Genomic DNA, 13,840 nt, shown 5'->3' with positions numbered 1-13,840 from the left:
GCGCTGCCTCCTGGAATTTATGCAAGTTTGTGTTCAAAGACTCTACTCGGACTCTGTCCTCCTTGATCTTGTGTGTGACAAAAGTGACTGGGAAAAATCAACTTCGGGATTTTCCTTGCCTGTACCAGGCACAATTCATAACCGCTGGCTTGATTGAGTTTTTAACCCCAGTAGTGTCATTATACCTCGCCAAAAAGTCGCTATTACACTGGTCATTACTGAGATGTAACGCATTACTTACTCCCAATCTCTGATTGCACAGTAGTGGATTTCCCAGGATTCAAAAACCTAGGCAGTGAAAACGGTACCGAACCAGGGAGGTAAGGAACTACCGAAAAAGGAAGCACTCTGGTATTCAACAACGTATCAAAGAGTTTATTGAAGCATTCTTTACAGTAGTAAGCTTAAAAGTGGAGAGTAACCCATGTAGAGTTCAAGGACAAAGTTCTAGCAAAGTACTAGGAAAACAGGAGAAAACGTCTCACAAGGGAAATGCAAGAGAGGAAAATGTATAAGTATCACATCCATCAAAAATGTTCTCATAAACTGATCTATGCACACAGAAATAGGACCATCTGCACCCCACGGTAGTGCAGACGGGGAAACATAGTACATATATTTACACAGGAGGAATGAACTAGACAGTCACTTGATGGGGACGCATTTCATTGTGAAACCACTCTTTCGTGTCCAACTTCATTGTCGTACAGAGTAGATTTATGAATGGGAAACTTGGCTGCCAAAGAGCACAGCAGCTGGTAAACGTGAAATCTAGATTTCATGTGCGAGCGAGCTCTCGCAAGCAGTACGAAACACACACAGAACAAGTGCTCCAAAGGCCTTTTTTTTTTTAACTGCATGTTTTTGTTACTCTGTTCAGTTGCAAACGATGAAACAGACTTTCCGCAAATTTGCAGAGAGCACTGTGGACACCCAAAGCAGATGTGAAAGACAACTTCCAGAATTTACAGAATTACACACTCGGGATTCTACAAAAATTGTTCGCTTGGCAGTAAACATCCATGGCATGAATGGCAATATGACTGCTGCACACTGTACACATTCAATTTACAGCCAAAGATGAAAGTATCGCTTTGAAGGCTGATGTTTTGTTAGCACCAAGGAAGTTTGGCATTAGTGCAATGCAAGAGAAATGACCGTGTAAAAGAAAGTGGTTCTACTATTCTTGGCTAGGCTGTTTTGGTACGGGTTTTATACCGAAATTTGCTCATGTGGAACAGACCTGTGATGCTCAGAGATCATGCCCCTAATGCGCTGGCAATTGGGCCTCCTCTATGGAAAGCCAGCCCCTCCCCCCAGAGCACTTCTCTCATGGAAGCCTTACCCTCCCCCTATCCCAATGACTGGAGACTTGCTGGGCACTACGTCATAACAGGACACGTAATATTTCACATATGTGCGCACATGTCACACACAAACAAGAAAGGTGCAACACTTCGCGGTTTAATATTTACATAGTAATTTTCGGCAAAATCAGATGGTCTTTTTGTGGTCAAGTTCACAACCAACACCCAGAAACTCCAACTTAAAAGTCAGTTGATGATGCACAGCTGTGTAAGAAAAAAAAAAGTGACCGGCAGGCTCCGTACCTTTATGAGATGTAGTCTTTCGCATGCGATGAGGATCCCCTTTTGATAGTACTACGTGCGTTGTAATTCAATGTTGTAACAAATGGAAAACATCTGTTTGTTGTCGAACTTCTATCATTCACCTGTCCGCATTTGGTACAGTCAAGCTCCAAGTGGCCGGGGGTTAAAATAAGTTTTACTGGGTCTACGTAACCCCTAAAACACAAGGCCCTATTGTATTACCATCGAACTACTGGTTCCTGCATTTATTGTGATTGTGTTAAAGTGGTTGTAAACAGATCTAATTTACAAAGAGCACTGTTAATGAGGCTGTTCACATGCAGCTATCAAATGTTTTTTTCCCCACTGGAGGACATCAAAACAAAAAGAGAACGTATACAAACATGGGGTTTATACCCCTAAATATGAAGAGCAAGTCTAAAACAATATACGTGACAAGCAGACAAAAAAAAAAGAAACTTGTAAAAATTTTGAAAAACTAAACTGGTAAATTTCAAATTTCGATGTGCATATATTCTAGTACCTCACTTGCTACAAAATACGACACTCCAGAGGCATACCCCATTCAGCAACATGAAATGGGTACCTAACGTTTTGGCTGCAGATAATTTACACTCCAAAGGCACTTCGAACGTCAGAAAGGAAGAAAAGTCACGTGATTCAGGTTGTACTAACTGTCTCATTGGCCGCAAGCACATATTACAAATACCATAACATGTGCAGAAAAAAAAAAAAAAGTGGGGGACTGAGAAAGCAATTAGTGTTTCATGAAAGATCTTGTTTGCATCAACTGTGATGAGATAGCCAAACATGTTACTGTGTACACGCAAAAATTACACAAAGCACAACAGAAAGGGTTCTACGTTGTGAAGAGATATAGATCTAGCTAATATAGATCAAAATCTGTAAATGGCACACAGGTTCAAAATATTTATATTATATAATATACATATACATCTAGTGGAACCTCAATGATTCAGGAAGCTTTTTTTAAAATTCACAATCGCATCTCAGTTATTCAACATCTCATTGTATCATCAGACAAGTCTAACGTCTCACCAAATGGCTGAATACTTCTTGAAGTGGAAGCAAGAGTCTTTCTTGACAGGTCAGCTCTATTTTACTGAGATGAAGCTATGAAATCAAGATTCACGCAGATCTTGTACACCTGATTTCATCTAAGACTCCCCTTTGTGACAAGTGGCAGAAATGGACAGGCAAAGCAAATGTCCACATTGAAAAACACTGAGTTATTGCCACTGCCACTGCTATTTTTGCTCTCCATGACAACTATCTCATGGTTTACAGCATTAGAGCAAGCATTGAGAGAAAACTCAAGAATCCCTCCCATTCCCACTTGGAAAATAGAAGACCATGCTCTTGTGACCTATGGTAATGCATACATGGTGATTCCCACAAGTATTACACATACTGATTGTTTCGAAAAATGAAAGGCAGCATACTGCTTGCAGATATGTACTGCTACTATGTACAAAGTTTCACATCACTCTGCTGCAGACTTTCGGAAGAAATCAATGCACATTAAATCAAAGCCTACGTGCCTGATGTTTCGTCATGTACAAGAAGCATGAACGTTTATTTAAACAACAGTGCCCACATTGAACATAAATGTGCATACTTTCTACTGTTGATCAGCACTCAATAACAATATCCTCATGCCCATGACATGTGTTTGGTCTTCTCTTCCTTCAGGAGAATTTTATAATGCAAAGTGTTTATTCACTCAGAGCGACCACATTTTGACATACGTATACCCTGCTTCGTGTGTTCATCCTTAATTGCATTATGGCAGAACAAGAAAACCGAGCTGTATTTCAAAGGCAGGTGTTACTGGCAGCAGTTTTCAGGCATCGATTACTGTGAAGCTATTGGCATGATGTCAGGAACAAGAGCCAGGTGTCGCCAGGAGCATGTCACATCTTATACTGCGCCACCTCACAGACCATACACCGCCTGCCACAATATTAAATGTGGTTTAACGCTGCCTCATAACACACTATGTAACCTAAAAATGTAATACTTGCGTGAACAACCTTGCACTTCCCTGCTTCTACTAATGCGGTTGGACCAAATACCACATAAACTGTCCTGCATTTGAATGTACATCAGCGATTCACAGCGTGATTTATGGCTTGACTTGGGCTCCCTTTGAAAACTGAGGGAAGGTCTCCCGTTTTGTGATTACTCAGCTTTATGCCCCTCAGATTTGACCAGCCAGGGATGCAACCAGCGGATGGGTGGATGGACAAAGTCGATGTTCGTGCAGTGTACAATTCGTAAATCCTCCTCAGACCTTCGTAGCGGATTGGTGCCTCGACATTGCTCGTCTCCGTGCCAGCTCCGAAGCGGCTACAGGCTCAAGATTCGGTGGCTTGGGGTAATTGTTGATTGCACGGAATGTGGCAGCCATTGCTCCCTGAACATTTCAAGATGCACAAGGATATGGTATAAAAACGAAGGAATGAAGCAGGGTCAATACAACTCTGCCTTAGCTAGACCATGTGACATTTATTGAACGCCTTTGTGTGGCCCTGTCACGATTTTCTTTTATCGGTGGTATTTCATGCCATCAATCTTTCCTCATTTCTCCGTCCCTACTATACCTGCAAAAATGGTGTCTGGACCCTTGATATGATATCGAGGGTCCTGAGACCTCACTTGCAGGAGAATGTTTGTGAGATTGGTTGCAATGCGTCATAACAAACGAAAATTTCACTCAATAAAACCATGCCATGTTAACTGACATATTTATGCAAGATTTACTATTCAAGCAAAATACAAGAACAAAACAAACCATGCATGCTCAAAAGATGCCTACTGCTTGACAAAACAATGCGACCAATCCTGGCAATGAAAAGATACCGCCCATCAATACAAAAATAAGGCTGTTGTTGCTCTGAGAAGAAAAATGAAATTGACCTTTTCTCTTTTTATTTTTTGTGCAAGATTTTGCACATGTTTAGTGCTCTACTCATGTTGGTACATCTTCTGAGATTATATAATTTTTTTCCTTAGGTCCTTTGGAGGATAACTACTAAGACAAAGTTCTACCATATATCCCCAACTTCAACATTAGCAACTGCATTTAAATATGCAAGGGTTCAAAAGAGGACTTGCTGTTTCCCACTAGAAATTCTGAAACTGGAAAAACTTTTATTACCTTCACTAGATGTGGCTCCTGGTGTGTTAGCCTACTGACTGGTAGGTTTACCCTGTCAATAATCCACGGGTGGCCAAGGACATCGGTTGCACGGTAGCGCTGCTTTGGATCAACGTGCAGCATTTTCTGGACAAGGTGCTACACAAAGCAGATAACACTGGGACTTAACACACTGTACATGTCCAACATCCGTGAGAAGACTTTTTGCCCAGACGTTTTAGCCAATCACGCACACACTGTACAACAAGAAATCCTGCCGTAGAATACGTTTGCCAGCTGTGCCTTTGCCAACTGCATGTCAGCTGAGGTTCAGCCCAGAGAGACAGAGAGGAGGCCTGGTTAGTTATGCTTCCACTCTGGCTAAGACAGCCTCATGGCTAAAATTTGAACAGTGTTCTTGCAAAGCCTATTCAGACCACTTAAAAATAAACACTCCAAAAATCTGTAATGCACAACCCATAAGCTGTCATCTGATGATCCCTTGGCTTATGCCAGTGGTCTTCTCATACTTGCTTCTTCACATTTGGTAAAGAACACAACTGGCCAATAAGTAGGGCCTGAAGTTTTCGGGAAATATTTTTTTTCCCCAATTCGGGGGTAAAAATCTGGGATATTAACGTGCGCTCTAAATTCATGCAAATTCGGGTGGAAAACTTCTAGTATGCTAAATTCGGGGAGAAATGGGGATCTATTACTCAAATGAACTGTACTGGTTTGGTACAAATGGTGATGCAATTGCGTTTGACACCAAACAAGCTATGTAGTGTGCATTACTACAGACGTTTCAGTGAGGGCAATTTGCTGGGCAATGATCGGGTTTCGCCCTAAAGAGGAAGTTTCAATTCGAGGTGCAAATTCAGGGAAGAATCGGGTTACACCCTAAAACTTGAAGCTCTACCAATAAGTAACCAGGAGGGAAAGGCACACACTGTTCGGTACATCTCCGAAGATGCAGAAGCGCTGTACCCTTTACGTACCTTAGCAGCGTGTGATATGTCTGCCCAGTTCCCCGAAACAAGGTCAAAACGGCCCTCTCCAATGCGGGCCAGGATCTGATTGGGCGTGTCGTTGGGGCCATTTGCGAAAGGTGCGTGCCTACACGTAAAACCAACAATGTTAACCTCTTGTAGGCGACACGTGTGGCACAACACCGCTTACCCAGCCAGCATGGTGTACAGAAGCACACCCATGCTCCATATGTCACAGGCTTCATCATAGCCCTGCTTCTTGAGCACCTCGGGGGCCACAAAATTGGCTGTGTAGCACGGGGTCATGAGGAGCCCGTTCTCTGCACGCATCTGCTTCGCAAAGCCAAAGTCACAGATGCGCAACGACTCTGGGCAGCCACTCTCATCCGCGTACATTATGTTGGACGGTTTCAGGTCACGATGGACCACCTGTGAAACATTTGAATGTGTTGAAGGGTCACTCAATGGGCATCATTTCTAGGTATGCACTTCTCATCGTACATGCCTGCTTGCAAACACTGTAAACTTGCAAAAAAGCAGATTCCTGGAAGTCTGGTCTATGTTACGATAGAGATAAGCTGGTAGTATTTGGGTATGGTACTAGCTAGGTGTTCTAGAGCAATAGTAAGGCTTTGTTAAATTACACCCCGTAAATCACTAAATTTGTAAAAATCATTGATTGAAAGGTCCAATGCCCACATATTTGCGTGGTTACAAATACTGTTATGCAGAGCTGTAACTGCCTAGAAAATTTCCCATTACAACATTTGGGAAAATTGGCACCTGTAAAAATTACTCCTCCTACAATAGCAATCCAATTTGAAAGCAGAGTTGTGCCAACAACTCACAATTATGCCCTCCTTTGCACACTAGAATGCTAGAATGGTGTTGTGTACTAGCATCACTATTGTTGTTTGTCTCGTGCATGTTGCCATAGGCAATGTGCATGTCATATTCACAACATTGTGACCTCAAATTCAAGCAGCTGGTCCCGATATATTTGCTACAAACTGGGGGCTTGTACACCTTGAGCACGCACGTAAATAACTGCATAAGGCATAAAATGATCTGCATCCTGCAACACTGACACTCAGACAGTACAATATACAAAAGTGTTATGTGAGAACAAACATAGCTCTCTGATCACCTGCCTCAATAACAAAACAAGGATATTCATTAATTTTTGACGGAGGTAGTTTGAAGCAAAACAAGCTGGCACCGCCATATACTCCTGTCGGTGGTCAAAAATGATTGTAGCTATCTGATAAAAGCACCATGTGGTCACATACACTTTTCATGGTCCAGCACATGGTGGGCGCTAGCAACCACATTTACGGTTTGCTAGAGTCTTTGGGCCCCCGATTCTTCCAGTTGACATGAGGAGCAATGCAGACCTCTACTCAATTGTAATCATAGGTAAAGAATAAACATTCTTTTGCTTACCCCATTGTCATGCAGAAACTTCATTGTCTTTGCAATCACCTCTAACACTGCACTAGCTTCTCGTTCACTAAAGTGCTTGCGATTCAGTATCCTATCAAGTAGTTCACCTCCCTTGAGTAATTCCATTATCACATACACAGAAGTAGCATCATGGTACACCTGAAATGATGTGCACGGGCCATAATTACATAAGCAAAGGAATTACGCACCTTGACAAGAGCTACGACGAGCCTTGCTATTGAACACGGGGATGACTGCACATGTCAAGCAAGTTCTCAGCAATTGTTGCAATAGAGACGTCTGCACCGATGGAGCACTTACGTCATATACAGTGAGAATATTTGGGTGCTGTCCATATCTCAGAAGGATTTCCACTTCCTCTTGGCAGTCCCTTTTGAACTTGTCAATGATCTTATCAAAACGAATAAACGGGCAACATCACAATCAGTTTTTTTATGACTATACCAAGCTTGCATTTGTAAGCACTAGAGGTGCAAAATATCGGAGTTCTGGAACTCTTGTAATGATCAGAACAACTTCAGAACAGTGAGAACAACTTCATTATATGTTGGAATTCATTGATAGCATATCGGCAAGACAAAAATTGTCACCTAGTTTGTGTAATTCAAACAATATAAATGGCAAAATAAATCCCCCTGGTGGTGATCACAGTAAGCCTACCTTGACAGCATACTCTTTGCCAGTGGCTTTGTGAACAGCCCGTTTACACGTGGAATATGAACCTAAGCCAAGATCTTCCTTTAGCTCATACTCCTTTGCAATATACTCCTTGTACGCCAGGCCATACTGCGAAGAACGGGGAACAGTACTGAACATTTCTTTCTGCCCAAGCCCATTCAACAAATGTTTACATTAAAAAGGGGCAGTGCCCATGCATCGTTCCTTTAGGCATATAAAATTCATTGCAGCCTGCTTGAACCTACCCCATCACATACCTATAATATGATGCTATACAACTTGTACATCACGGGAGTAAAAGAGCTTCAACACACTGTCATCAATTAACGTAATGTAACGTACGCCTTAACACTAACGGAGTACAGGTTACACACCCATTTAGAGGACTGGTTTTCGCTGTTCTTCATATGCTCTTCTTCATTTAGGCTAGGAGCAACAAAGCTGAACCCCCTGAATAATTCGTGTGCGTTAGCACTGGGGGGCACCCCAGGAGAATCTGCAAGAAATAAAAAGAACACTGCTCACAACTAGTGGAAAGCTGCACACTTCTGCTCACTAAAACGTGTACTTACAAGGAAACGTGCTAGGGAAAGGCACATGTTAGGTAACATTTAGTTTCTGAAACAGTTCTTATAGGCATTGTAGAGCTAGTCATATGAGCGGTCAGATTAGTTTTCGAGATGAATGACATGCACAAGCGAGTCTTAAACCTGAATTCCGGCTAACATTTTGTGAAGTACCCCAGTGCGCGGTAATACCATGTCAATGAACATGTAGACGAGTGTTCATGAGTGCCATCTCATGCAAGGGCACAAAGGTGGATCTCATGTCAATGTGCAGCCACCAAGAAGTAAAGATACATGACCAGCACGTAAGCGTTCAAGCAAATATTCTACTTTCCCTTCCCTTGAGAACGGACTACATATGCTTTGCATAAAAAAATTCATTATCACAACAACCCAATTTGAAGTAAGACGAGCCTTCACCTACCACACGGGCAAGTTATACTTTTTCGTAGGGCTCAAATTTTGTAATTTTGTGAAATTTTCAAATAATCATGTGATTACCCCCCCTGGGGCAACACCAACTTACAGGTGCACAACAAACTGGATCAACCCCACATCATATCAGCATTTTATTGCTTCCTAATATGTACCACCTAAGAATCAGTAGGTAATGCAGTCAATACGTAGTTTCACACACACACACACACACACACAAAAAAAAAAAAGACATCACTTCACGGACACAATAACAAAGTAGAGTATGGTAGCCTGAGGTGCACCTGAGATACCTTCGGGAGTCTTCGACGTGAACTCCTTGTCAAAGTACAGAGTGTTGTCTGACCTAGAGACAGCAGGGATGAACGGCGGCACTACCTCCCGCTTGTACAACTTGTTCCAGTCGATGGTGGCAAAGAAAGGGTGAGCCTTCACCTCACCGATTGCATTTGGACCTGATCCTGCACAAAATGACAGACACCTGGAGTTAATACGTGATGCCCACACCATGTAACACAACGGGCAGACTTCAATGGTCACCGAAACAAACTGCCCCTGAACATGCACGCAGCACCACCAAGTGTGCAACGTGTCAACCTGTCAGGGAGCACTAGATGCAATGCTTCCCGACAGGTTGACGCATTACACAGTTGGTTGCGCTACATGAATGTTCAATGGCCCTCTGTCTCAATGATGATTGAAGACCGCCTATCCCCTCTAAAGGAGCATATCTGTACACACCTTATTTTCTGTACTCATACAGAGCATAATAACTCTAGGATTGATGTTCCTCAATGAATCCAAAAGGTACAAGACAAAAACAATTGCATCTGCTCACATACACCTCAATATACATACTATTGTGTGAGACAGCATAAGACATACACATGATCCCGCCTCCCACAAGAATCGCTTCGTGCACGCGAATGTAATGCGGTGCAGCCAAGTGGGGACTGGGAGAGAGAGAGAGAGAGAGAGAGAGAGAAACAGAGAGCCAGGACTACATCACGAAGCGGGGGCGTCGTGCAAAGGCTGGTAGCCAATCGTAGGAGCCTTCCCCGGATGAGTGGGCAGTCCCAATTGTAGGACTTCAGTTGTGTGGGGTCCTCCCTGGCACCCTCGTAGGAGGCTAGCACTCCGGATTGGCCTTGGGCGACCGCAAGTCCCCAAGGTCAAGGGAGGACCCCAGGAGGAGAAGGGACGCGGGGGAAAACAACGGGGACAGTGGGACAATCGGGCTGTGACGGTCGGTGTAGATAGTTGTGTGCTTTGGCGGCAGAGATTAAACCATGTAAGTCACATCTCTTGTGTCCGAGTCATTCTTGTTTGACAATAGGGAACGGCTTTTGGCTATTAGAGCACCCACGGAAGGGTTGAAGTTGACCGGGAGGCTTTAACCCGTATTTCCCATATTTGGCGCCCAACGTTTCGGCCGTTCCTTTGTTTGTCATCCAGGAGTGGCTCCGATCGCACCTTTTGGGGTCCTGATAGGATTTTGGGGGTTCGCGGGTGTTAATCACTTGCGAGATGGTATTTACACGGTCCACCGGTGACCGTGACGATGCAGCGGCAGGCGATAATCGGGTTGACCCCGAGGTCGCGGGAGAACAAAGCGGGGACGGCGCCATCGCCGGAACTAGCGCGGGAGCTGTTGAAAATTCGCAGCCCCTTCCTCCCCAGACGATGGCGGCAGATACCGCTAACGTCTTGCTGCAGGTGACAAACCTTGTTGCCGCGCTGACACAACAGATGAATGTGGTGCAAACGAGCTCGCATTCCTCTTTTCCCCCGAGGCTCCATCCGAGTATGGCTGTCCCTACATACTCGGGCTATTCTGACGGGAAGTCGGTCACAGACTTCCTGTTGGAACTGGAGACCTATCAGACAGCGTCCAAAGCGCCCGATGATACAGTGTTAAGGCAGGTAGTGCCGGTAGCACTGGTGGGGGATGCCGCGCGCTGGAGAAGGCTGCAGAAGCCGTTCAGTTCGATGGCAGACTTTAGGCAGCGATTCGAGGAGGAGTTTTTGCCCCCCGATTACGCGATGCGGGTGCGCGAGGAATTAGTTCGTCGTACCCAGCATGCCGATGAAAGCCTAATAGAGTTCGTGAGGGCGATTCAGGAGCTCTATAGTAGGGCCGACCCCGGGGCTAGTGAGCAGGAAAAGGTCTCTCGTGTCATACGGCAGAGCCACCCTAGTTTTCGCCCTTATCTCCGGGGAAGGACGTTTGACTCTCTCGATGTGCTTGCACGAGAGGCTCGTGTAATTCAGGCAGATCTTTTGTCTGAGTTGCAGTACCGTCCACCGCCGCGACCCGAAGAGTCGGTTGAACCGGGATGTGCGTGGGGTGGAGTACGGGATTCTGCTCCGAGGGGAAGGGAGGTGGCATCCATGTTGGCGGATGCCGGGCGTACGGGAGGGAGAGCGAACGATTTCGTTTTGCCTCGGGCGCTGGATCCCTTTTCCTTCGAGCAGAGGCGTCGTGCGGGATTTTGTGAAAACTCTCACGACGGTCCGCGTGGGGAGAGGGATTGTCTTCCTGCCCGGAGGGTACAGAGTCGGCAGACACAGCCGGTTAGGGAAGTCCCCAGTAGCAGATTGCCACCGGCGGACCACGGGCGCGCGCAGCCCAGGTGCTATGGGTGTAATGAGTTGGGTCATTACAAGCGCAACTGTCCCCACCGCCAGCGGAGTTCTCGCTTAGCGCAGGGAAACGAGTAGAGCCGGCGGCGGGAGTTGGGGTTAGCCCTGATCCGTCGTCGGCGACAGGTGAAAGCTTGGGGTGTATGTCTCGTACCTCGCCGCAAGATTTTGCCGAGGACGGGTTAGCGTTGGCCCCATTAGCTTGCAGAGTACAGGGATCCGTCCTCGTTTCTGCGCCGTACATAGGCGTAACGATAGCTGGTAAAGAGTACATGGGCTTGGTGGATACAGGCGCCACGCTCTCGCTAATCGGAGACGCCGTATACGCAGATTGCCGCGGACGAAATGTTCGCGTCAGAAAGGTCAACATTCCCATGCGGTTAGCTTCGGGTGTGACGAATGCTGGAGGCGCTGTGAGACTTTCATTGTGCTTCAGCGGAAGGCGATGCCGACAGCGGTTTGTTTATCTGTCGGGTTTGTCCACTCCAATTATTTTGGGGCGGGATTTCATTGTTCGAGAAGGACTGATTCTCGATTTAAAAGCGAATGGGTATCGGTGCGGCGGTCCATTGAGTCCGTTGATTCCTTTCGCGGTTCCGCCGCCGGCTGGTAACTTAACCAGTCGCGTGGGCACCCAATCGTATGAGCCGAACAGCGGAGAGGCTGTGCTCACTGTGGGGAATGCGCCACAGGTAATCGAGAGGGTGGTTGCATCTTTCGGGGGCGGAGGGGCAGAGCGCGCCAAGCTTGCTGACGTTTTGCTCCCGTTTTCCGAGATGTTCACTGAGAGGCCAGGGACGACTGATGTTTTAGAGCATCGGATTGATACTGGTACGTCGAGGCCCTGGAGGTGTAATCCGAGGCCTCTTAGCGCGCGTAAGAGGGAGATTCTTGACGCGGCGCTAGAGGAGATGGTTGCGACAGGTGCGGTTAGGCGGTCGCAGAGCCCCTGGGCTTTTCCGGTGGTGTTAGCTCCGAAAAAGGATGGGACGGCAAGGCTGTGTGTGGATTATCGCCAGCTGAACGCCCTAACGGTGAGGGATGCATATCCGTTTCCGTCTATCGAGTCAATCATGTACGCGCTGGGGAATGCCAGCGTGTTCACGATCTTGGACTGTAGTCGGGGTTTCCTACAGATACCGGTAGCGGCGGAGGATGTCCAAAAGACGGCATTCACTTGTCATAGAGGCTTGTTTGAATTTACGAGGCTCCCGTTTGGATTATCCAATTCGCCCGCTAGTTTTCAGAGGCTAATGGACGTCGTGCTGGGTGACGCGAAGTTCAATTATGCCATGGCTTACATGGACGATGTGGTGGTATTTTCTAGGTCGTTCAGGGAGCACCTCATTCACTTGCGTACTGTTCTGAGTAGAATGAGAGACGCCGGGTTGACAATTAATCCGGGGAAGGTTCAGATTGCATCCCCTAAGGTGGATCTCCTAGGGTTTGTAGTGGATCGTGGCACACTGAGTCCGAACGAGGAAAAGTTGAGAGCTATAATCGATTATCCTCGTCCGCATGACATCAAGAGCTTGCAGAGGTTCTTAGGAATGGTTGGCTTTTATCGCCAGTTCATTCCGCGATGTGCGACTCTGGCTAAGCCACTTTACGAGCTGCTGCGGAAGAATATGCAGTGGTCTTGGGGTCCTAGGCAGGAGGAGGCATTTTCCTCTTTAACACAAACAATAGCGGATACAGCTAGATTGTGGTTGCCGGACTTGAACAAGCCGTTCGTGATGCAGACGGACGCGAGTGATTACGGGGTTGGAGCAGTGTTACTGCAAGAGCATGAGGGAGATTTATGCCCTGTCGCTTTTGCAAGTCGTACACTCACCCCGGCGGAAGGGAATTATTCCGTTACGGAGAAGGAGTGCTTGGCGGTGATGTTCGGATTGAAAAAGTTTGACATGTATCTGGATGGGACGACTTTCGCCATTCAGACGGACCACCAGGCACTCGCATGGCTGCAGCGGTTGAAGAAACCGGCTGGCAGGTTAGCACGCTGGGCGTTAGCGCTCCAGGGTTATTCGTATCAGGTACAGTACCTGAAGGGTAGCACGAACAAGGTGGCTGATGCATTGTCTCGTGCGCCACTGGGTTCCCGCTGTTCTGATGCACAGAAGGAATCCGAGTGGGAGGGCAGAGATGGGTGGTGGGCCCAGAGATGAGTATGATGCTGGCCTGGTCGTACAGTCCGTACATGGGGGCCGAGCAGACTCTCTTGCGGTAAGCGAGGAGGGTGAAAGAGAGACTGGTAACACAGGTAAGTGTGTAAGTCTCCGGAATGGTTGTAGA

General features: G+C 46.3%; 1 protein-coding gene across 2 annotated transcripts in view; it reads right to left on the bottom strand.

The window, feature by feature from the left end:
* Positions 1-354: 354 nt before the first annotated feature.
* Positions 355-13,840, bottom strand: part of LOC135401022 (ribosomal protein S6 kinase alpha-2-like) — a 25,243-nt gene continuing 11,757 nt past the window's right edge. Inside the window, exons 11-19 of one of the 2 annotated variants that reach the window (XM_064633124.1) lie at positions 9,187-9,363; positions 8,276-8,397; positions 7,884-8,009; positions 7,524-7,613; positions 7,203-7,361; positions 5,950-6,188; positions 5,769-5,886; positions 4,792-4,929; positions 355-4,047 (exon numbers count right to left, since the gene is read on the bottom strand). In XM_064633124.1, coding sequence (XP_064489194.1) covers positions 3,919-4,047; positions 4,792-4,929; positions 5,769-5,886; positions 5,950-6,188; positions 7,203-7,361; positions 7,524-7,613; positions 7,884-8,009; positions 8,276-8,397; positions 9,187-9,363 — 1,298 coding nt within the window. In that variant the 3' untranslated portion in view covers positions 355-3,918. The remainder of the gene's footprint in view (positions 4,048-4,791; positions 4,930-5,768; positions 5,887-5,949; positions 6,189-7,202; positions 7,362-7,523; positions 7,614-7,883; positions 8,010-8,275; positions 8,398-9,186; positions 9,364-13,840) is intronic. The other variant, XM_064633125.1, reaches the window with a different exon arrangement.

This window comes from Ornithodoros turicata, chromosome 7 (assembly GCF_037126465.1).
Source record: "Ornithodoros turicata isolate Travis chromosome 7, ASM3712646v1, whole genome shotgun sequence".
Classification (NCBI taxonomy): Eukaryota; Metazoa; Arthropoda; class Arachnida; order Ixodida; family Argasidae; genus Ornithodoros; species Ornithodoros turicata.
This window is presented reverse-complemented; position numbering and strand designations above follow the sequence as displayed.